General features: G+C 46.0%; 1 protein-coding gene and 1 long non-coding RNA gene across 7 annotated transcripts in view; one reads left to right on the top strand and one right to left on the bottom strand.

Moving 5' to 3' along the window:
* The window catches only part of XYLT1 (xylosyltransferase 1), a 301,880-nt gene extending 290,986 nt beyond the window's left edge, over positions 1 to 10,894 (bottom strand). The window contains exon 1 of the mRNA XM_082362428.1: positions 10,379 to 10,894. Within this exon, the coding sequence (XP_082218554.1) occupies positions 10,379 to 10,726 (348 nt within the window). The 5' untranslated portion in view covers positions 10,727 to 10,894. The remainder of the gene's footprint in view (positions 1 to 10,378) is intronic.
* LOC309614376 overlaps positions 10,530 to 25,190 on the top strand; it is a 60,753-nt gene continuing 46,092 nt past the window's right edge. For 5 of the 6 annotated variants that reach the window (XR_014236130.1, XR_014236131.1, XR_014236132.1 and 2 more), the window contains exons 1-2: positions 10,530 to 10,658; positions 12,245 to 12,384. This is a non-coding gene — a long non-coding RNA (uncharacterized lncRNA). Of the gene's footprint in view, positions 10,659 to 11,221; positions 12,108 to 12,244; positions 12,385 to 25,190 lie in introns of those variants that run through there. The other variant, XR_014236133.1, reaches the window with a different exon arrangement.

The raw sequence follows: 25,190 nt of genomic DNA, 5'->3' as shown, positions 1-25,190 counted from the left end.
CTGGTTGAGTGCTAAGACTTTGGGAAATTATCATGCCGTCCTTGGGCTCTCTTTTTATTGCTTCTCCTCTTGCTCATTATAAAATGATTAGTCGTCTCCACTGCCCTTTTGAAATGCTGCTCCAGTTGTGCTGTGGTTCTGTTATCCTGGTTCTGAAGACAGAGTCTAGGTTCACGGTTAAGTTAATGTAGTCATTATGGGCCCATCTGGGGACCCATTCATCACAGCTAATGCATGTCCAACACACTGGGGACTCAAGCACAGAGTCAATGTGAAGTGGAAGCTCAGCGTGAAGCCAAGAGATGCACGTGAAGGGTCCAGACCCAAGTCCAGAAGATGGGCTTGGGAAGGCCCACAGCTATAGGAGCAATGCAGAGAGCGACCCAGACCCTCAGAGAGGGCCCACGACGGGGATGTCCACTCACACAGGCCCAGAGCACAGTTCCTCCTAATGTCTAACTTAAATCCTTTCCACTTGGACTTGAGAACAAAATAGCACAGCTGTTTACCAGAAGCGCAGGGTATCTTCAAACTGGTTAAGCCAACATTTACCAAACCTTGGTCATTCCATTGCCCCCCCTGTCAGTCATACATCTAAATCGAGGTCAGGATTAGCATTAGAATGAGAGTTTTAGATACTACAATTTATGCGTTTTCATTATGTTAACTAACTTCTTTTTACATAAATGCCACTTCACCTGCACGCTAGGCAGTAAGAGCCCTGACGCGGTCATTTTGATTGACTGGTTATATTCACCTATTTCCCCTAATAAACATTTAAAGATATATACAGCTATGACAAGTGTTAAAAAACGTTCACCCAAGAAGCAAGGGATGGGTGCATTTGGGAGGTCGCAGATGCCCTGTTTCTTGGTCTGGGTATGGGTTACCTGGGTGTGTTCAGTTCATGAAAATTCATCAAGTTATACATTTAGAATAACGTGCACTTTTGTGTATATATTTTGGTTAAAAAAACATTTAAAAATGTAGGCAAAAGTTAGGAAATAAATAAATTTGCCCAGGTATGAATAGAAACTCTTTATTAAAAGCTGCTACAATAGAGACTGTCTACCCACGTAGCACCTTCAATCACTGGTGTATCAGAATCCACGTGCATATCACACTTGGGATTCCTAGGGTCAGTCTGGGGCTACTCTGGCAAAAGATGTCCATCCAAAATAAGTCCTCAAGCAAAAATAGGTAACATTAATCCACCCCATAGTAAATAAATCTTCACCCACAGCCTCTTGTCTTCTCTCAGCACCCCAACTGTAGGTCACTGCATTTGGAACAATCTGTTTGTTTCTTTGGGGGTCATCCTGCCTCCTGACCATAAACCCCATGAGGGCAGGCACAGCCGGCCTTCCCCCATACTTTGTAGTACAGTGTCTGGTACACAAACACTCAAACACTACCTGTTGAAATAATGGGCAGATGGAGGAGTAGGTGGGAAACCTCTGGTGGATTTCACTCATTCATTCGCTCCTCGCCCCCCAGGGATTACAAGTCGATGGGAGGGGAGCACCGCCAACTGGTCTGACTGCTCCCACATTCTTCTGCTCCAAGACCAAAGACGGGAGCCCCAGCTTATATTCACGCAGGGTTTCTGAGCCTCAAAATGCTTTCTCGTCTGTTTATCGAATTACATCCTCACAACCCAGTGAGGGGGTGGAGTGAGCTTATTAGTATCATCTGGCAGAAATGCCAAAAAGACTCAGAGGTGAAAGTCAGGGTTTGTCCCTTGACAGAGTCGGGACCTGAGCCAAGATGCTCCGGAATGTTCCACTCTTCCAACCCCTGGCCAGCTCTCTGACAACTCACAACATCCCAACACATGTTATGGGGGGCGGGGGAGGGCAAGGTGGTGAGGAGCACAGAAAAGGGAAGGCAGATGATTCAAAACAGCATATTACCCACACCCCCAGCAGAGGGGAAACCAGCTGACCAAACTGTAGAATGCACGATTCTATTTTTGTTCAGGACACTGCCTTCACAATGTCCTAATGCCTAATGCTTACAAGAATTTGCATATTCTGGGTTTACACCAACGGTAGGGAGAGAAGGAAAGAAACCTCCATCAGGCCTGGGGAAGGCAAAGGCAGTCAAGGTAAAGAAGTGCTGTGAATAAACCACATGGGGATCACTGAAAAGAGACCACAGATACTTATTTTTAGCTCGTCACAGTGAACACGGAGATCTTCCAAGCAGAGGCTGCAAACTTATCAGCCCAAAGGGCTCAGTCAGGTATCACAGGTAAAGGAAGAGATCTTGAGGGGGCTCTCAGGAACCTGGAGGACCCCGGGAAAGCCCTCCCAGCTTGGCCAGTGGACAACAGGAAAGATTGTGGCCCAGTGCTGGCACATCTCATGACTTTTTAAAGGCATTCCAAACTTCCATGCTGTCTTCCATCCTAATCCTTACACTTCAGTTCCTTTTTATTTTAAGACAGTGTGGGCCAAATGAAACCTACCCACGGGCCACTGACACGAGGGCTGGTCCTGCAAACATCTCTCGTGGTGAGGCTGCACCAGGCGAAGGCGGGAGCAGGGGCTGTGCCTCATCGCAAAGCCCTCCCAGGTAGGAAGGTCCTTGCATCGCAGGTGAGGAAACCAAGCCCCAGGAGGCGAAGGAACGTGTCTGGGTCACACACTGCTCCAACCTGACACTGCATGACACGCCTCCCAGCCCTCACAGCTTCCGACCACCTGCTCCCCTCACAAACCTCATCTCTGGGTTTGTCTCTGGGCTCCTTATTCGGCCAGAAGAAGATGAGCTTGAACTCCATGGATGGAGCAGTCAGGTCTCAAGTCTGGCAGCTCTGCGGGTGGTAGGAGACTTGAGGGCTTCCACGCTCCTGAATCACACTATTCCTGGCCCCCACCTGACAGAGGACACCTTTCTCTTGTGTCCAAGAAGCCACTCTGGAGTGAACTGGGCTAGGACCGGAAAGGAAACTCTCTGTTGATAGGCCGTGGCCCTAACCCTCTCCTGCTGGACTAGCCCTCCCTGAGGCGAGGGGCACATCTGTCCTGCTTCACAAAGGCAGTCCCAGTGCTGGGCACGGTTGGAGGGGAAGACGGGTGGATGGGTGAGTGGGTGGACATGTGGATGGGTGCAAGGATAGATGCGTGGAAGCATGGATAGATGCATACATGGATGGGAGAGAGGGGAGAGAGGGCAGGGGTAAAGGACGAGGGACTTACTGACTCTGAATTGGGTAGAAACCAAGAACGCAACCTTTGGGGTCACCACCAACCTTCAACTCCTAGTCTGGTTCCCTCTTAGCTCTTTTACTTTCATCCAACTTATTGTCTTGCTTTTATTATTTGTAATCAGTAAAACAGATGAGACTAAGAGCCCTTAACTTGCAGGACAAGGATTCAATGAGATCATGTCTTCCCAGGACTTCACAGTGTCTAGAGCAAGGTCAACATTCAATAAAGAGAAATCCTCCTCCTCATCATCAGGATCATAGTTACAATGTCTGTGCCCCTTGGGTAGGGGACGTTTGCATCAATTTCTCTGCCCCATTAGCTCAACTCCTTTGGGCTTAAACCATGTGACCTGTGGCCAAGGATTACAGCAAAGGATCCCCTGGGAGGAGAAACGCTTGTCATAGCATCCACGGACACATCAGCGTGGATTAGATGCCCAGATAAGCCAGCAGTCACCTGGCTGGAACAAACCAGGCCTGACACAGAACAAATCCATTTTGTTGCCCTCAGAGGGCCCAGAAGGAGATTTTCCCCTCCCCCAGAAGACTGGAGAATGCCTTTAGGGTCCCACCCCTTCCCCATCCAGCCAGGTGTCTGGGCTCCCAGACTCTGATACTAATCACTCCAGCTCCCTGCTCACTACAGCGCTGACGGGGTGAAGGTGACACACACGCCCGCCCCGTCCCCGCCACCTTCTTCGTCAAGGCTCTGGCCTGCGATGGGGGAGGGAGCAGCCCTAACCACAGGGATGAGGAGGGCGCAACCCAATGAGTATCTGAGGGCAGACAGGTAGTTTCCGTTGCAGGCAGAAAGAAGGAAGTGCCTGCAAGACAACCAGCCTGCGTGTTCTTGGTGATACCACCCGGTTTCACCCAGGCTCCTGGGGAAAAGTCACGGGTGAGCAGAGCAGCAGGAGGCCTGCTGACGATGAATGAAAGTCTGTCTCTCCGGTCAAGGAAGCTTGCACAGTACCCTCTTCCCCTCCTCCCCCTGGCTGGGGGAGCTGAATTCAAAACACCTTCCTCCGCCAACTCAGCAGTTCAAGTTCAATTACTCCCTAGCGTGCAGAATGCATATTTCACTAAAGGGTGATACCTTCTCTTCCTGGACCATAAAATCCTGTCTTTGGGGCGGGGCACTGTGACCGAATCACTTACCTATGAGCCTCCTTAAATGAGGTCTGTGGTTCCAAGGTTGGGGACCTTCACAAGATGCTTAGAAGAGGGAGACTGTGGAATAGAGTGACAGAGAGCACAGACTGCCTAGGTTCAAATCCCGGCTCTGTCATTTATACTGTGAACCTTGGGAAAGTTACTTAAGCTCCCTACGCCTCAGTTTCCTCACTGTAGCATGAGGTTTAAATGAGCTAATATTTGTAACACACCCCAGACAAGGCCTGGTTCTATTAAGCATCGTGACTGTTGGCTGTTGAAACATAACAGTACATTCCTTAAAGGAATAAAATACATAAGGAGGACAAGAATAGTGCCTGGCACATCGTAACTGCTACATAAGCATCATTACCGTTATCATGATTAACCTTCTATTTGTCTCATTATTCAGGGGTCTGATTCAAGGAAACCTGCGTACCTCAGGGTTGGCACATTTTTAGGAATCTGCAACAAGTGAGAAAAGTGGTATGAAGATTTTCAGGAATGAGCCGGCTGCATTTAGGTTTGTCAAAGAACTACACAGACAAGGCACTCTGAAATCTGTACATCGATTGGAATGGGGCAGTCCTGGGTCTGGATCCCAGTGTGCTGCTCCCCAGCATTGCAAGCTGCTTCCCTGCTCTGAGCCTCAGTTTCCTCATCTGTGAAGTGGGGACAGCAACAGTTCTATCCCACAGAGTTAGGAAGATTCAACTGAGATAGTAAGGTAGTATCTGCAGCGCTTTCATTATCCCTGCCACATAACTGGTACTCAGAAGAGCAGCAATCTCTAGCCAGGAGTCCTTAGTCTCAATTCTGTATATAACACCTTCTTACATCCTGAATTATTATTTTTTGTGTGAGCAATTAACATCATATGTGCATGATTTATGATTTGCTTTTAAACTGGACACTGTACAGTATCTTTTCATTTTTTGTAAAAATAACATACTATCAAGTTTGTCTTTAGATAGCCCTGTCCTTAATGGTATTTTCAATAGCCACCAACCTTGCCTGGTAGAGTACAGGGGTTTAAACTGGCACAGAAATTTAAAGCACGTTTTATTGGTCCATGGTACAAATTAGTTACAGATAAGAGTTTGGTTTTTTCCCATCTTCGACTGTCTTTGATTCAACTTGTACAAAATAACTGTTGTTCTATTAACTGTATACCACTCTGTGATTGCAAGTTAATAATAATAGTAGTAGTAATAAAAAAAATAACACCATATATGCAAAACACCTAAAGGATGCCCGGCAGCTGGCACTCAATAAACGTTAGCGCTCCTCCCTCTCCCACATTCCAGCCTGCTCCGAGGCTGACACACAGAGAGGGAGTTGGACGCATTCTATTGCCTTGGATTACACTCAAACCTTACTTGGCTTGGGAAAATGAATAATTGCGGAAATTTGCTTATTTTCAAACATGCTAAGAGTTTCTTTTTAAGAACAACGGCTCACATTTGGGCATTTATTATGTGCCAGGCGCAAATTGGCTCACACGTATTATTACATTTCATCCTCACATAACCCTATGAGGTGGCCCTGATTTTCAGAGGAACGAAGTTAGAATGACTTGCCCAAGATCCCAGGGGTGGCCAAGAGCAGAGCTGGGACCTGAACCCAGCAATGGCAGACCCAAGGATAGTTAATGGAGGCCTCTTTCACTTGTGCTGGGGCCTGGCACGGGTTTCGTGTGACTCTTCTCCTGCTCCCACACCCCTTCCTTTGAGCTTGGGTTTTGTTGAGGCTGAGTTTGTATTTTATTTATTTTTTCATTTTCCCCAAAGTATTTTCTCTCTGGTTCTGGTAGATAGGGGCTGGGGGCAATAGAAATGGGAGATGCAAATGAAAAAAAGGGAGAGTTATCATAAGTGACAAGTCTTAGGGCAGTATTGACCAAGATAGAGACCAGGTCCAATTATGCTGGCAGCATGCATTTTTGTCTTTCTGCATGTAGATTTAAGGCCCCACTGATCATAAATAGCTCTGGGTGGAAGGACAGACACTTACTGTAGAGATAGCCTTAAGGATATTTTGTTTTCTGGGGAAACACACACACACACACACACACACACACACACACAACGATGTCAGATATCTGCTCTAGCTCAAAATAATTTCCTTTTCTATTAAGACCATGCATCAAAGTTGGACAATCCCCAGCAAACAGGAACTTATGCTTTGGCTTCCTATTTGCAAAACAGCAAGCATTTGTCACTCAACCTTCTGGAAGATTAAAATAAAAAGAATTGATAAACTAGAGAGAACGTCTAAAGTGTAGGACTGGAAGGAAAGTGAATATATACATGTAAAATATATATAAGCATATAATAATTTCTACTTTTATTTATCTATTTTATTTAACATTTTCCAGTACATGATTAAGCAGATGGCAACATTTGCATCAAGATAAATATTGTTCAGTGATGCATATTTCTGTATACAAAGTGTAATGCACTGCTCAGGCAAAAAAAAAACTCCATTGAGAGTGTGAGAAAAACAAACCATCAATAAAATACCCTCTGTTCTCTCTGGTCTCAAAACATTTGGATAGAAAGAAAAGCTAGGCCTCTGAGGCTGTTAGAACCAGAGGCGATCTGGATACAGTGAACCAATTTTTCAAAGTCACTGCCAATGTCTGAAAAAGTCCTGAGTTATCTGAGTAATGTGAAGTATGAGGAATTTCTGCCGAAAAATCAACATTTCAAAGGGGTCAGACAATACAGAAAGCCCATTCTACTTTAAGAGTGTGTGAGTGAGTGTGAGTGTGTGTGTGTGTGTGTGTGTGTGCACAATAAAAAATTAGGTTTCTTAAATGAAACTTACTGAGTAATAGTTTATCTAAGGGCACAAGCAATAAATGTGAGGACTTCAGAGGATCACTGGGGGCAAAGGGAAAGAAAATAAACATTCGTTCCATTAACATACAGTTCTCTTTCATTCTCCCCAAAATTGATTCAGAACCTGTAGTGTGATCTTTTTGACACTCTCCTCAATGTTTTCCCTCCCTTCATAAGTGAGCCCATCTGTTTCTTACATTCTGAGATGACAATAAAATCCACAGCTTACTGGAGACCCAATGAAGGGATGAGTATCACGGCCGCAAATCTCAGCTGCCATCCACCCAATAATTCTAATATGTAAGAGCTTTGACAGGGGCGGAGAGGAAAAGGGGAGCTTGCAGATCTTTTAGGGATATGCCCAGCTCGCACCACCTGCACTCTCTCTGGCTCTGTCTGCTTGAGAAACTGGGTGTTTCTTCCTGACTTATTAAAATGCACCAGAATTACAATCAGGTCCTTCCACTGGGGTGCAGCTCCCCAAACATAAAAGGTACAAGTGCAGAAGCTCTGAGAGGTTGAGCACAAGGAAGCAGCAAGGTCTGGTTGAGAAAATGCTCGGTACACAGCGCCTGCCTGACACTCCTTGGGACACACCCACCGCCACTACCACCAGAGCCACGGAGTCCCTCTGCATCCCAAAACCACAACTGCCCTCCCCACCTGCATCCTCTGCAGAGCACAGAGACGAAGCATCATCTCCCAAGCACGTGCCTCACCAGCTCTTTATGAGAGTCATCTGGAAAATCACAGGGAATTTTTTTTATGTCCCACTCCTGAGTCTCCCTCCAAAGCATCACGCACCGGCAGCCTCGGTAGGGTCTGCAAACAAACCACATGTTCTGAGGGCCTCAGTGGCCTGCCGAAAGGCCTGGTCCTCTCCTCCCAGCCTGCAACCTAAGCTCAGACAACGCCGGACTTTGGGAACAGCCTGCCCCCTTCTGGTCTCCTTGAGCTCCGTGGAAGGGCAGGGCTTGGGTGGGCACAGCTAGAGAAGGACAGACCCCCAGCTCCATCCAGCAGGTCTGCGCTGTGATTTCAGGATCTAGCAGGGCACTGGGGTAGACGTCGGGGAAGGGAAGAGAGAGGACACAAACAGATAAAATAAAGTACAAATCCAGGAGAGACAGCAGTGAACAACCGCATGGTAGACAACCACAAAGAAGAGAGAAGAGCAGAAAAAAAAATACAGGTTATGTCTATATCGGAAGAAACTGAGACACTGGGAGATGTGTGTAGGGGGATAGTCACTGAACTTATAGATGAAAGCAGAGTTTCAGAAAAGCAAAGCGACTCTGCTGCTGGAACTGGCGTTCCAAAAGGAATAAAAAAAGGAAAAGTGGCATGCTCCCACTTACCTTCCCAATTGCAAACCTCAATGCAGCCGAGCTGGGGGATGAGAGGGTAAGACACAGAACTGAACGCACAAAGAGCAGGTGTGGACATAGGACCCAAAATGTCAGGGACCCAGGAAGAAATCAGCCAACCAGGCCTCCTTCCTTCCCTCCACTTGTTTCAACAGGTGGTATTTGCCTGGAAAGGCACCTCCTGATGCCTGTCTGGACCCCCGGATGCAAAGGGTACAGTAAGCCCTGTGCCTCCTACGTGTTCCCCAGGCTAGTGGTGCGGGTCTGAACCCTCTCCCACCCCACCTCCCCGCAGGGCTCCGAATCTAGAAAGAACTTCTAATTGCATTTCTGCCCACACACAACACTATCCACTCCTGGAGTTCAAAGGCAGTGTCTGAGAGTACTCTTTGCTATAAATAAGAGGCATTCGGAATGTTCTAGTTCTCCATCAGGAATCTCACTCCACTCTCCTCCCCACAAATGGGGAAAAGATGTCTCTCCCTGCTACCCACACAGACCAGCCAGCAACGTGAAATGCCATCGCATCACGTCTTGGGCTGGCTCAGCCCACAGGTACAAAGAGCCGCACTGTGGCAAAGAGGGTCGCCTTGACGCCAAAGAAGTTTAGCAGATCAAAGAGCATTACGCTGTGTCCGAAGGCAGCCTTCAGTGAAGGCTCCCAAAGTGACAAAAGACAGAGACATGCATTCAGTACCTAAGAGCCTGAAACTACCCCCTGGTGTCTAATGTCCGTAAGGGCTGGGAGAAACTCCGTAGGCAAGCGGAGTGATGAAGATACAGACAGACACACAGCACATCGTTATGCCTCAAGACAGACACGCCCACAGGGCACTGAGACCCTGGCCCAAAGTTGGGGACTCTGACCTCTCCTGTGTGCCCCTAGCTCAGTGGACTAAACAAGTCAGCCCAAAGAAGGTGTGCAAGTCACCCCTGGAGAAGTTGGGGGCAGGGTAGAAGACACCCAGATGGCCCCAGAAGATCTGCAGAAGGAACAGTTTCAGAACATGGTCTGTTCACACCCAAGGAGGGCAAAGTAAACCCACAGGACCCTAAGCCGAGATGATTTGATCTGACACACAGCTGGTGACAAGAATTAGCCACACACAAGACAGAGAGCCAGACACAACCACCTAGGAGAAGGGGCCATGCCCTGACACTGGAGAGAGGCACCAGGACAGGGCAAGGTTAGACACGGGCAGGGTAGAGACAGGAGTCTCAGACATACAGGGATGGAAGAAGGAGACTCAAAGTAAGACCAGGTACCCAAGACTGAGTCTTGACTCCGGGGCACGGCTGAGGACTTGGGACACCGATCCCAGACCCCCTCGCAGGCCAGGCAAAGACAACGAGGCAGCAAGCTGAGGACTGAGGTGCCTGCACCCAGCTGGGCAAAAACCAGAGATGCGGCGAGCACCACCGCCTAGAGCAGCAGCTGAGGGTCCCGGCACGGTCCAGGCACTCAGCCCGGGAGCGAGGCGCCAACACCCACAGGCACAGAGCAAGTCGGGGCGCCCAGCGAGAGTGACGGGGGACAGGGGCCCAGCCAGGCTCCGGTAACCCCCAAAGCGCCTCCTCTGGAGATAACTTCCCCAGACCCCAAGGGGGCAGTCCTCAGACTCGGGATGGGGCAGCCCTCGGCCCCTGAGCCTGGGAAGGGACCCAAGCCTGCTGGCTCCACATCTCTTTCCCCTGGAAGCCGGGGTTGAGCGGGGTTCAAGGGCTGGCGGGCGTGGGGTCGGGCCGCCTGCCCGCCTGCCTCCCTCCTTCCCTCCGGGACGCGAGCCGAAAAGGCATCTTACCAGCGCCCGCGCGGCCAGTGCCCCTCGGCTGGCCGGCTGCTGCGCGCGGGGTGCTTCGGGGCCGCCTCCCCGCGCCCGCGCCGGCGGCCCCCGTCCTCCTCCGCCTCCGCCGCCTCCTCCTCGGGCTGCAGCCGGCTCGGCGGGCAGGTCCCGGCGCTCGCGGCGCGGGGCCGGTGGCGGCTGCTCCGCGCCGCCGACCGCTGCGCCCCCGCGGCGTTCTCCGGCCCCGGAGTCGAGGCTGCTGAAATTCCACACGACCAGCGTCTGCAGCAGCAGCACGGTGAGCGCCGCGAGCAGCGCCGAGTGCGAGCGCCGGGCCAGCCTCCGAGCGCACGGCGCCGCCACCATCTTCGGAGCGCGGCGAGCAAGCGGGGCGCGGGGGACCCCGGGCGCTCCGGGCCGCCCCCGCGCTCCCCGCGGCTCCCGCGGCCGCCGCCGCCGCCGCTCAGGCTCCCGCTCGGGCCGCCGCCGCCGCCTCGGCTCGCCGCTGCTCCTCCTCCTCCTCCTCCTCCTCCGCCGCCGCCGCCGCCGCCGCCTTCACCGCCGCGGCGCGGAGTTTTCAGACGGGCAGGGACCCGGACGTCACCAGGAGGAGGGGAAGGCGGGGAGGCGGGGAGCTGGAGGCCGCGGAAGGGGGCGGCGGGCGCGCGCGCTCGGGCGGGGCGCGCGGGGAGGGCGGGGGCCTAGCCCGCGGGGCTTCCACTCCCCGCAGCCCCTTGCCTGGGCCGGGGACGCCGGGGACGGGGAAGAGGCTGCGGGCACGCGGGCCGGGGTGGAGAGGGGTGGGGCCTGGGGGCGGAGCACGGGAGGAAAAAGGAGGAGGGAGAGGAAGGGGGTGGGGGCGAGCAGAAGGGGCCCACACCACCACCCCCCCAGGACCCGAGCCGGAGTGGGTGGGGGAATGGGGACAGTTCCCGCGGCCGAAAAGACGAGGAGGGGTCAGAAAAGCAGGGGGAGCTTTGGGTGACGGTGGGCCCGCTCAGAATCTAGGGGAGGTCGGGAAGCTCTGGGGGGTCCTTAGATCCCCTTCCATGTGGGATGCAAGCACGAGGCAGCTGTGTGGAGCGGGCTCCCCGCCCGGAGTTTGCGGTCCAGGTGTCTTCTATGGGCACAGAGACTGCTTAGCAGGTGGAGACGGGAGAAACGTGTCAGGAATGTCTCGGCCAGGGAAGGGGCTCACGCGGCGGACCCCTGGATCCCTGGCTTGAAGGGGCAGGGAGGAGGCTACAAATGAGTGTGAGTGACTTCTGAATCACACCCCACCCCCTAGTGCCAAAGATGTACTAAGTGCTTTATTGAGTCACTTCTCTGATCCCTAAGGACGAACAAGCCAAGAGACTTCCAAACCCAGTTGGCAAGCAAGTGCTTTCATGGGGAAAGGGAGACCCAGTGGAGTTTCTCAACCTTCACTGGCTGCAAGCCCCAAAGTCTGGCCCCTGCCTTCCACCAGGTCCATTCTTCTCATCCACCCTGAAGCCCACCTTCCTGACTGCACAGGGCTCACCTCCTGGGGGAACAGGTCTTGCCTTCTAAAGTGGAGTTCCTTCCCATCAGGGCTGGACTGTCCTGGTGACCTTGAGCCAGGAGGACTCCTCCCTGGGCCTGAGCTTTCTCCTCTGCCAATGACAGTTAAGGCTGACGATCCCAACGGACTCAAGTTTCATAGTCAGCCTTCTGTGACTCAGTCTTTCCCTCCCGTGTCCTCTTGCCCAGCAGCCCTGAACACATGGTGAGCGGATAGAGGGAGTGGGTGGCCCAGACAGGATTTAGCACTATCAGAATACAATAGCAGATCAAATCCCCAGCTTGTCAATCTTGGACTCAGGGTGAACGTTTTGCATCTTGTCCACTGTGTTTGTAAACCAGATCCTAATTTTAAGAGAAGAAAGTGAAGGAATAAAGAGGATCCATCAGAGGAGGCAAGGAAGAGATTGTTTCATCCACTCAACGACAGTCTGTGGATATCAAGCTGTGTCAGACACTGGGCGAGGTGCAGGAATCCAAAGGTTGGTAAGGCTTAATTTCCCCTTCAGCAAGCTTGGGGTCTAGAGGAGCCAGATGTGCATGTCGGTCATTAACAAGCAGTGAGGTCGGTGTCACTTTGGAGATGTGCACAAAGTGCTTATGGGTTCATGAGGGTGGGGTGGGAGTGACCACCAAAAGATGCTTTCTGGATCCATGTAATAAGCCAGCCCGCTTCCCTGAACTGGGAGTGTAAAATGTCAGGTGGTGGAGGGGGGGGGAGGTCTGAACTTCAAACGAGACTCAGCCTTCAGACTATCCAAGCCTGGCCAGCCGTGTGGCCAGGCATAGAGGCCTCCCCCCTTGCGCTTAGCCCACCTAACCAGGAGTGAGCTAGAACAGAGGCAAGCTCCTATGGCCATGCCACAAGTCTTCTGTCATCTGTTTATCACCTGGGAATATTTTGGTTACAAGTAATAAAGCATATATTATACCTTTAAAAATAGAGTTTGCTGGATCATATAACCAAATGTTCCAGAGTAAAGATATCAGGTGAAGTTTGATCCAGCAACTCAGAACTATGACCTAGGACTCTTTTACTCTCCATCTCTCCTCTCTGCCTTTCATGAGGCCTGCTTCATCCTGAGGTTCTCTCTTCATGTCACAGCCGGGCATCAGTTAATTGTATCCTTTGTTCATTTCTAGCCCAGGAGAAGGAGGGTCAGTATTTCCCAGCATTCTCCTCAAAGCTCCAGATATTCTCTCTGTTTGAACCAGCTTTAGGTCATAGGTCACCCCTAAACCAAGCACTGTGGCCAGAAAGATAGAATGTGCTGATCAGCTTGGCCAAGGTCCCCTACGCCTCCTCTGGCACTGGGGCGAAGCCAGCTTCCCTACAAGCACCTGGATGTTCTGTAGGGATCAGGATCTGACAGGAAGGTGGGAATAGGCGCCGGGGAGGCTGCTTCTACTCTATGCAGCCACTGTGATGCTTACATGACCTTGGGCAAGCCACTCCTTTCCCAGGACTTCAGTCTCTTTAATGCCAAATGAAGGACTGGATGAGATGGTCCCCAAGATCATCATGTCATGTCCCCAAAACTCTTCCTCAGTGTCTAAAGAGAGCTTTCCAACCCAGCAGAGGCTGCCCTGGAGACTCTTGTCATCCCTGCCCTCCGGCCCGTCTTTCAACGGCTCTGCTGTGTTTTTCCTCTAAGCAGCAATGATGTTATCTGCTTCCTCCACGCGATACGTTTAACCACAGTCCTTTGGGGCCCACACTCTGGTTCAGCTCCCTCGAGGGCCACAGGCTGAAGGAGTGAGGTTAAGGATCCAGGCCCCCAAGTCCCTGGAGAAAGAGAGAGTGGTTTGTTTATCTCAACTCCTAAAATGCCGCATGAAAAAGAGGTTTAAAAGCTCCAGGCAGGTTATGGGTGCCATAAACAGCTTATGTGAGGTTTTTAGGATGAAAAATCACCTGAGATAGAGGAGCGGGAAGGCAGGATTCTAGGGACCATCTTCCTGCCCCAAGACAGACCAGCAGCACCTCAGGCACCTTCGTGGAGCTCAAGCACTGCCTGAGACTCTGGCAGCAGCAGCCGTTAACAACAGCAGCAAGTTTCCTGAGAATTTTTAAAGCTCATTCAGTCATTCAACACAGATGTATTGGACCCTATTATGTGCCAGGCGTCATGCTGGGCAAGCGAGATATAGAAATGAGGAAGATTCCCTAAGGAATTTTTCTTTTTAAGTACGGTTCTTACTCTTGCATTAACTGAGAGCCAGAGCTCAAAAGAAGTTCCAGCTGATTTGTGGGATTCCCTTCCCTTACCCATACCCAAATCTTGTTTCATCACCGCTTTCCAATGAGAGGAGAGTAAATCAGTGAATCAGTAGTTTTGAGCTCCTGGTTTGCCCAGCACTAGGCTCGGGGCCAAGAGGGAAATCAGGAGGAGAAGGGGGGGGCGGTCTTCACCCTCAAGGAGCTGTCAGATTCCCAGCTCTGCCGCTTTTTAACTGAGACTTTCAGCATCAGTTGTTCCCTTCTTTATGCCTCAGTTTTTTCATCTGTAAAATGGGGGGATAATAATAGGGCTTTTCTCATAGATTTCTTGTAAGGATTAAATTAGATAACCCATGTAAAGATTTTTTTCTATAGAGATTGGCACACAGTAAGTGCTCAGTAAAGGTAAGGCATTATTGATTTCACTTATAACAGTAAGGCAGTGTCTAAAGATATAAGAGGGAAAAAAGCGTAGTCAGGGAAGGCAGCCTAGAAGAAGTGGCACTAAACCTAGTCCTTGATTTTGATGGAGGACTGCCAAGTACCCCAAGGGCGGGGACCTGGTCTCATTCTTCTCGGTTCTCTCTGGCACTTTCCATAGTGCAGGGCACTGAGTCAACTTTGGTTGAGCAATGAACACCAATGACAGGCGTGCAGCTGGAAATGAGCCTGGTGTGTTTCTCCAGCGGCAAGACAGCTGGCGAGTGGAGCTTGGTACTCACAAGTTCGCAGACCCCATCACAGCAACTTTTTAGCTGTATGATTTTAAGCAAGTTGTTTAACCAGACCTCAATATTTCCATGTGTAAAAAGTGAAAGAGAGTAATACCTATTTCTTAAGTTTACTAGGGGGCAGGGGCAGGGAAGCAGCGTCATATATTTCCTATAAGATGTTGGCACTGACCAATGGCAGAGTTGAAGGAATGTTAGCAGGCTGGTCTGTAAGGAAATGCTCTCCCCTTCTCTCAAATAGTTCTGGCAGAAGGTACCAGAGACCTAGGGCTTGGCATGCCTTCTTCTGAATTTAAATAAACTTCAGCCTAAGAATAAATTTAGTCAAATACATGGTTATTATTTTTTTAAATCTTAAGCATGTGCCTGTTTCTTTTTGGTTTGTTAGAGGCTTTTTTTACCCAGACTCTACAAACTGACCCTGACTTTGCTCTTAAAAAATTAAAAACCTCCCCCTAGGTTTCACTTCTGCATCAGAGAGAAATCATCCACATGGGTCACCTGTTCCTGAGTGTCAGTAGGAGAGTTAGGCATGGCACGTCCATCTTCCCATCCCCAGGAATTCCCAATCCTCTCCAACAAGTGCATGCAAACACCAGGGTTCCAGGGCGCTTGGAGGTCAGAAGAGCCAGGATGCCCAAAGCCCCTCCCTCGGGGCCCCCAGAAGCACATGAAGCCATGAACACGCATCACCTGTACCACACCCCCCCCCCAACCCAACCCAAGAGAAGGAAACAGCCTCTGTTCAGACCACAGGCTTAGGCAGACGACATGCCCCACCAGACTCCCAGCTGTGCTTCTGAAACCTGCAGCTTTTCCAGAGAACCATCCACCCACTGTATCAGCAGAGGGAGCTCTAGGTAGCAAATAACTTTCCTCTGACAGCAGACTGTACTTTCCTATAGAAAAGATTTGCAGGAAACAACAAGGAAAAGCGGGGGTCCTAAGTGGAGCTGGCGTCCATCCTGTGCAGAAGAAAACCCCACCAATTTGCAAGGGTAGCTTGAGGGGTGGGGGTCAGCGCTGGGTAGTGATCTGGGAGAGGAAGAGACACCAGCTGAGGAAAGGATGCGTGAAAATCACCACACTGCTTAGCGGATTATCTGACCTTGTTCTGTACCAGCCCTTTGACCCACTTCTAGACATCTCACAGCCTTTGTACTACCCTCTCAATGATGTGATGTTTGAAAAGGGACACACTCCAGATCCAAGTCTTAGACTAGTTTGGCAGACTTTTTTTTTCTTTAAAATAAATGTTTATTTTGTGTGTTAGTGGTGTGCAATCTTGTCCCTAGGGCTATAGGCTTAGAACTGTGGGAGGACAGCAGTGATGATAGTGGTGATGATGATAATGATGATGGTGATGGTGAGAGTTAAAATATTTTGAGCACTTACTGTGTACCAAGCCCTGTATTGAGACTGTTAACAATCGCAGTCACCAAATATTTACTGCGAACCTACGAGATACCCAGGATGGTGCTCATGTCGGGGCATTCAATGCTGAATAAAACATGGAAGGTCCCTGCTCTCCTGGAGATTGCATGCTAGATTCTAGATTGCAAATGGGACCAAGATAAGTAAATAAATATGTAAACAAGTAATATCAGAGAGTGATGAGTGTTCTGAAGAAAATTAAAAGGAGCCATCTGCTAGAATGACCAGAATAGGGCAAGTTTAAACAGGCTGGCCAGGGGGCCTCAGTAAGGGGGTTACACTGGAGTGTTTCGTGAACTGTCTCATGAAACCCAACTGTTTGAGGAGTCTTTCTTTAAAGCACCATGATCTGTCGGCTGAATAAGTAACAGATCTATTTTTTTCAAACATGTATACATGCTCCTGTAATGTATAAATGACAAATGCCGCTTAATTCATAGTAGTTCTTTTGTCGTTTTGCATTTTCTCAAACAATGATTAGTGAAAACTCAACAATTTGCGTGGTATGATGGGGGGATGGAATGAATTAGGAAAAAGTTCATTTAAAAAAGAAAAAAGTTAAAAGGATACCATCTTACCAAAAAAAAAACATCTGTAACGTCTTATGGAAAAACCCAAATGAACCTTTTGGCCAACCCAATAATATTACACCTCAATCTTTTTTGTCCAAATACCCTTTTGTCCTATTAACTTTACATTCACGCCTCTCAGAGGTTCTGTGTGTTACTGATGTTTCTGTCTAGTCCCTATGTCTTTAAGTTGGTAGGTTCAGCCTTGTACCCCAAACTCTTCTCCTATCTTGTTTGCAGCCTCTGTTCTGCACCCTCATCTCAACCCATCTTGTACCTGTTGTTATTCCTCAGTGTCGCTCAAGTCTCTTTCGCTTGTATAACTCAGGAATCCATTTCAAAAAGACTCAAGGGAAAAGGGCATTTATTGGAAGCCTCTGGGATATGCTTGAGTCTGCTAGCTGCCTGCCAAATACCCATTCTTCCCTTCTTGCTTGATAAAGAATCCTGATTTATTTAGGGTGATGATATGCCCAAACAGAAAACAATGCTTCCCAGCTTTCCTTGAAGTTTAGGGTGATCACAGAAAGAACAATAGATATCATTGTGGAGCTTCCAAGAAATCCTTTGGGGGAGGGTGCTAAATCAGTTGGGATGAGTACCCTTTAGCACCTTGTCATTCCCATTCTTTCTGTCTGGAATATAGAAAGGATAGCTGGAACTCCAGCAACCATCTTGTGACCATGAGAATAGAAGCCATTACTCACAAGTAATGAGCCAGAAAGAGAGAAGCAGCCTGGATCCCTGATGTCTTTGTGGTCTGCTGTATATGGCCAACTCTTGGACTTTGTTTCAAACCTGAGAATGAACCCCCGATTGGTTAAAGCCATTCAAAATGGGCTTCTGTTTCTATAGCTGGTACACTGAGGTGTGTGATGGAATTGAACAATCTAACTGAAAGAAGGTTAGGGATAAAGGTAGGCCTTGGAAAGAGCTGGAACCAGAGAGCCAAACACGCCAGTCAGTCCCTCCATCTTCTGTCTCTGCTTCTCTCTGCACGCTTGGTTAATTCTCTCTCTTGTCAGAATGATGCGCTCCACATTTAAAAAACACAGCTGCCCAGCTTTTGAGTGTAAAGTCCCAGGGCCACCATAAAGGGACAGGTTTTCCCTCTACAACCATGGGCCTCAGGTGGGCCCTCAAGGCTGCTCTATCCCTCTGCATTTTGCTAGTCTGGTCACTCTCCCACACCCTGGTCTGCACTCCCCTCCAGTCTCTAACATCCCTCTCCCTTCCTCGCTTTCCTGAGGACCTGCTTTCTAGGTCACTGAGGAGGGAAGAAGCGAGCAGAAGGGAGTTTCCACAAGCTCCCTCTGCCTCATTTCCACACTCCCCTGCCTGTGCATTGACTACGTTTTGATGGACACACTAGCCAGGCTCCTGCCTGAGGCTCACTCTCCATCTGCCCACGAGACCCCAGTCTCTCTCCCCAGTTTATGGACATCACTCCACCGCTTCCCTCTCTCCTTTCCTTTATCATCATCTCCCCCCACCAGCCCCCCACCGTCTACAGCATCATTCTTTCCAGGATTCAAATTTACTGCTCCTTCTCTGATTAAAAACAAAGTGGGACTTCCCTGGTGGTGCAGTGGTTAAGAATCCGCCTGCCAATGCAGGGTACACGGGTTTGAGCCCTGGTCCGGGAAGATCCCACATGCCGCGGAGCAACTAAGCCCGTGTGCCATAACTACTGAGCCTGCGCTCTAGAGCCCGCAAGCCACAACTACTGAGCCCATGTGCCACAGCTACTAGAGCCCACGCGCCTAGAGCCCATGCTCTGGAACAAGAGAAGCCACTGCAATGAGAGGCCCGCGCACCGCAATGAAGACCCAACGCAGCCATAAATAAATAAATAAATAAACAAATAAATAAATTTATAAAAACAAACAAAGTCCTCTCTTGGCCCCAGTTCTCCATGTTTCTGTTCCCTTTGCAGCAAAAGTCCTCAGAAGAGTTACCTAACTCACTGTCTCCAGTCCTCCCTTCCCATTTTCTCCTAAATCAGGCTTTTGCTCCCCGTCCCCACACTGGACTTCACACACACGCTAAAGCTGCTCTTAAGCCCATCGTCTCTCACCTCCCGTGCTGCTCCCCTCCCTATTACTCACGGTCCCCCATCACCCTGGCTTCCTTGCCGTCTCTGGCTTCTAGACCCTTCTCATGACACTGCCCTGGTTATTCATCCTGCCTGGAATGCTCTTCATCAGGATCTCTGCACGCCTCCCTCCTTCACTTGTTCAAGCTTTTGCATCCATGTCACCTTCTCATTTAAGCCTTTCCTGACTATCCCAGTGAAATTGCAGCCAACACTCCTAATCACCTTTACTGTAGCACTGATCACCTCATATAAAAATCATTTATTACGTTTGTATGTCTGTCTCACCCATAGATTATAAGCTCCATGAAGGCAGGTGTTGTCTGTTTTGTTCACTACTCTACCTCCAGCACTAAGTGCTTGGTGCATAGTAGGTGTTCAATTAAATTTGTTGGATCAATGAATGAATCACTTTCTTAGACATAGTCCAAAAACATCTCAGCAAAGTGTGTTGATGATCCTGGCTTGAGCCTGGTGCTACCTGGGACCCATCAACTGTAGATACAGGAATAGGGTCCCATAAAAAGATGGAGAACTTATGTTAGCCATGTAATGAAGGGGCCATTTGCAGGAGGGGAAGACCAACCATGCCATAGATGTCAGATGCATGGTGATGCTTGAGAACAAGACTCTCTCTGTATCCAAACCATCCCGGTTTGAATCCTGCATCTACTTCTTGCTTCTTACCTCTGAGGCTTTGACAAGTTGTTTCACATCCCTGTTACCCTCCTCCGAGGATTGCCTGGAGCTTAAATAAATGAGTTAATATTAAAAAGCACTTGAACCAGTGCCAAGCACAAAGTAACACCAAGTTCAAAAACTGAAAACTGTTAGAAAAATAATGAGAACTTGATAAAATAAATACATTTTTGAAGAAATCAATACTCTTCTTTTCCATACCAAGCAGAATAGAAATACATAAGGACAGGAGAAATTGCATTATACAACTGACAAACTCAATTTAATAGGTATGTAGAGAAACATACTTACGTTAACAGAAATAAATATTATTTTCTAGGAGCCATGAAGTCTGAACATAAAGTCTTAACAAGTGAAATAAAAGAGATTTTGCTCGGGCATCATCAGAAAATCTACAAACAACAAATGCTGGAGAGGGTGTGGAGAAAAGGGAACCCTCTTGCACTGTTGGTGGGAATGTAAATTGATACAGCCACTATGGAGAACAGTATGAAGGTTCCTTAAAAAACTAAAAATAGAATTACCGTGTGATCCAGCAATCCCACTACTGGGCATATACCCAGAGAAAACCATAATTCAAAAAGACACATGCACCCCAATGTTCATTGCAGCACTATTTACAATAGCCAGGTCATGGAAGCAACCTAAATGCCCATCAACAGACGAATGGATAAAGAAGATGTGGTACATATATATACAATAGAATATTACTCAGCCATAAAAAGGAACGAAATTGGGTCATTTGTTGAGATGTGGATGGATCTAGAGACTGTCATACAGAGTGAAGTAAGTCAGAAAGAGCAAAACCAATATTGTATATTAACGCATATATGTGGAACTTAGAAAAATGGTACAGATGAACCAGTTTGCAGGGCAGAAGTTGAGACACAGGTGTAGAGAACAAACGTATGGACACCAAGGGGGGAACGCAGTGGGGGGTGGGGGTGGTGGTGTGATGAGTTGGGCGATTGGGATTGACATGTATACACTGATGTGTATAAAACTGATGACTAATAAGAACCTACTGTATAAAAAAATAAATAAAATAAAATTTAAAAATTAAAAAAAAGAAAAAAAAGAGATTTTGCTCAAGCCAAAGTCTCTCTGATAATAATCCAGTAATATTTAGAAATACATTTTTTAGAACTTTAAAACTTGAGAAACACAATCCTAGACAACAAAATTCAATCTTTTTTTAAAGCAATAAGTAAAAGAACACTTTATAACAGAATCTATAGAATACAACAAAAGCTGTAGTTAGAGGAAAATTAATAGACTTCAATGCCTTTATTATAAAGAATGACTAATAAAACAATAAGAGAACGTGTTATAAACCCCAGGATGTTAGGATAAGAAAAAAATAAACTAAAAAATTCTGAATAGAAAATTAATAATTATAGAATCTGATGTAATAGACTAGAAAGCACAAATAGCAAAAAAGAAAAAAAAGCTCAAAACCTCATTTTTGAAAATACCATTTTGGGTGAAGGGAATCAAAAGGTACAAATTTCCAGTTATAAAATAAGTCCTCAGGATGTAATGTACAGCATGACGACTATAGTTAATAATATTGTATTATATATTTGAAACATCTGAAAAATCAGATCTTAAATGTCCTCATCACAAGAAAAAACAATTGTGACTATGTGTGGTGATGTATGTTAACTAAACTTATGGTGATCATTTTGCAATATATACAAATATCAAATCATTATGTTGTATGCCTGAAACAAATGTAATATGTCAATTATATATCAATTAAAAAATTTAAATTGGAAAAATGAAAATACCAGATTAAACCCCACACAGGTCTGATTAAGGAAGAAAGAAAATGTGGTCATATCAAAAAGAAGACATAACCAAGTTACAGAGAAGAAGACAAATGGAAGAGAATGTCATATGCAATTCTACAGCAGCATATTTGATAATCTAGATGAAATGGCTACTTTTTTGAAAAAAAAAAAATATAAAATGATCCAAGAAAAGGTAGAACATTTGAAGAAACAAATTACCAAAAAGAGATGAAAAGTTTAGCATTAAAAAAGACCTGCAGAGCAGAGAGGTTCATAGCTGAGTTCTGTATAATGTCATGTGGAAAACAAGTTGCTCCAATGTTTTTTTTTCTATTAAAGTATAATTGACTTATAATATTATATTAGTTTCAGGTGTACAGCATAGTGATTTGATGTTTTAATGCATTACAGACTGATCACTATGGTAAGTCTAGTTAACATCTGTCACCATACAAAGTTATTACAATATTATTGACTACATTATTTGTGCTGTACATTACATCCTGTGACTTATCTGTTTATTTTCAGTTTATTTTATTTTTTAAATTGAAGTATAGTTGATTTACAATGTTGTGTTAGTTTCAGGTGTACAGCAAAATGATTCAGTTATACATACACATATATCTATTTTTTTCAGATTTCTTTTCCCTTACAGATTATTATGAAATATTGAGTATAGTTCCCTGTGCTATATAGTAGGTCTTCGTTGGTTATCTATTTTATATATAGTAGTGTGTATATGTTAATCCCCAACTCCTAATTTATCTCTCCCCCTCTGGTAACCATAAGTTTGTTTTCTATGTCTGTGGGTCTATTTCTGTTTTGTATATAAGTTCATTTGCATAATTTTTTTTAGATTCCACATATAAGTGATATCATATGATATTTGTCTTTCTCTGTCTGACTTACTTCACTTAGTATGATAATCTCTAGGTCCATCCATGTTGCTGCAAGTGGCATTATTTCATTCTTTTTTATGGCTGAGTAGTATGCAATTGTATAAACATACCACATCTTCTTTATCCATTCATCTGTTGATGGACATTTAGGTTGCTTCCATGTCTTGGCTATTGTAAATAGTGCTTCAATGAACATTGGGATGCATGTATCTTTTCGAATTGTGGTTTTCTCCAGATATATGCCCAGGAGTGAAATTGCAGGATAATATGATAGCTCTATTTTTAGTTTTTTAAGGAATCTCCATACTGTTCGACCTAGTGTCTGTACCAATTTACATTCTCAACAACAGTGTTGGAGGGTTCCTTTCTCTTCACGCCCTCTCCAGCATTTATTATTTGTAGACTTTTGATGATGGCCATTCTGACTGGTGTGAGGTGATACCTCATTGTAGTTTTGATTTGAATTTCTCTAACAATTAGTGATGTTGATTATCTTTTCATGTGCCTTTTGGCCATCTGTATGTCTTCTTTGGAGAAATGTCTATTTAGATCTTCTGCCCATTTTTTGATTGGGTTGTTTGGGTTTTTTTATATTGAGCTATATGAGCTGTTTGTATATTTTGGAGATTAATCCCTTGTCAGTCACAATATTTGCAAATATTTTCTCCCACTCTGTAGGTTGTCTTTTCGTTTTGTTTATGGTTTCCTTTGCTGTGCAAAAGTTTTTAAGTTTAATTAGGTCACATTTGTTTATTTTTGTTTTTATTTCCATTATTCTAGGAGATGGATCAAAAAAGTATGCTGTGACTTATGTCAAAGAGTGTTCTGCCTATGTTTGCCTCAGGAGTTTTATATAATAGTATTTGGTCTTCCATTTAGGTCTTTAATCCATTTTGAGTTTATTTTTGTGTGTGGTATTAGAGAATGTTCTAATTTCACTCTTTTACATGTAGCTTATTTATTTTTTAACTGGAAGTTTGTACCTCCTCATCTTCCTCCCCTATTTTCCTCACGCCCCCCACCCCCCCTCCCCTCTGGCAATCAACAATTTTTTCTCTGCATCTGTGAATCTGTTTCTGTTTTGGTACATTTGTTCATTTGCTTTGTTTTTAAAATTCCACATGTAAGTGAAATCATATAGTATTTGTCATTCACTGTCTGATTTATTTCACTTAGCACATTACCCTCTAGGTCTATTCATGATGTTGCAATTGGCAAGATTTTATTCTTTGTTACAGTGGCGTATTATTCCATTGTGTGTGTGTATATATGTATATATATACAATCTTCCTTATGTCTTCGTCTATCAATGGACACTTAAGTTGCTTCCATATCTTGGATATTGTAAATAAAGCTGCAATGAACATTGGTGTGTATACTTCTTTTTGAATCACTGTTTTTGTTTTCTTTAGGTAAATACCCAGAGTGTAATTGCTGAATCATGTGGTAGTTCTACTTTTAAATTTTTGAGGAACTTCCATACTGTTTTTCACAGTGGCTGCACCCATTTACATTCCCACTAACAGTGCACAAGGGTTCCCTTTTCTCCACATCCTTGCCAATGCTTTGTTGGCTCTCTATTCTGTTCTATGGATCTATGTGTCTGTTTTTGTGCCAGCACCATACTGTTTGATGACTCTAGCTTTGTAGTATAGTTTGAAATCAGGGAGTGTGATACCTCCAAATTTGTTCTTCTTTCCCAAGATTATTTTGGCTATTCAAGGTCTTTTGTGTTTCCATACACATTTTAGAATTATTTGTTCCAGTTCTGTGAAAAATGCCATTATTATTTTGATAGGGATTGCATTGAATCCATAGATTGCATTGGGTAGTATGGTCATTTTAACAATATTAGTTCTTCCAATCCATGAACACAGTATATCTTTCTATTTGTGTCATCTTCAATTTCTTTCATCAGTGTCTTACAGTTTTCCAAGTACAGGCTTGCTAATATTTTGTTGAGGACTTTTGCATCTATGTTCATCAGGGATATATAGGCCTGTAATTTTCTTTTCCTGTGGTGTCTTTGTCTGGTTTTGGCACCAGGATAATGTTGGCCTCATAGAATGAGTTCAGAAGCATTCCTTCCTCTTCAATTTTTCGGAATAGTTTGAGAGGATAGGTATTAACTCTTCTTTCAATGTTTCATAGAGTTCACTTGTGAAGACATCTGGTCCTGGACTTTTGTTTGTTGGGAGTTTTTTAAAGTACTGATTCAATTCCATTCCTAGTAATTGGTCTGTTTATATTTTCTATTTCTTCCTAATTCAGTCTAGGGAGACTGTATGTTTCTAGGAATTTATCCATTTCTTCTAGGTTGTCCATTTTATTGGTGTATAATTGTTCACAGTAATCTCTTCTGATCCTTGAATTTCTGTGATGTCAGTTATAACTTCTCCTCTTTCGTTTCTGTTTTTATTTAATTGGGCCCTCTCTTTTTCACTTGATGAATCTAGCTAAAGTTTTATCCATTAAAAAAGTCTTTTCAAAGAACCAGCTCTTAGTTTCATTGATCTTTTCTATTTTTTTAGCCTTTATTTTTTTTATTTCTGCTCTTATCTTTGTTATATGTTTCCTTTAATTAACCTTGGGTTTTGTTTGTTCTTCTTTTTCTAGTTCCTTTAGGTGTAAGATTATATTGTTTATTTGATATTTTTCTTGTTTCCTGAGGTAGGCTTGTATTGCTATAAATTTCCCTCTTAGAACTACTTTTGCTGTGTCCCATACATTTTGGATTGTTCTGTTTCCATTACCATTTGCATCCATGTATTTTCTGATTTCCTGTTTGATTTCTTCAGTGACCCATTGGTTGCTTAGTAGTATATTGTTTAGCCTCCACGTGTTTGT

The sequence above is a fragment of the Balaenoptera borealis genome, assembly GCF_965194805.1.
Source record: "Balaenoptera borealis genome assembly, chromosome: 16".
NCBI classification, from domain to species: Eukaryota; Metazoa; Chordata; class Mammalia; order Artiodactyla; family Balaenopteridae; genus Balaenoptera; species Balaenoptera borealis.
This window is presented reverse-complemented; position numbering and strand designations above follow the sequence as displayed.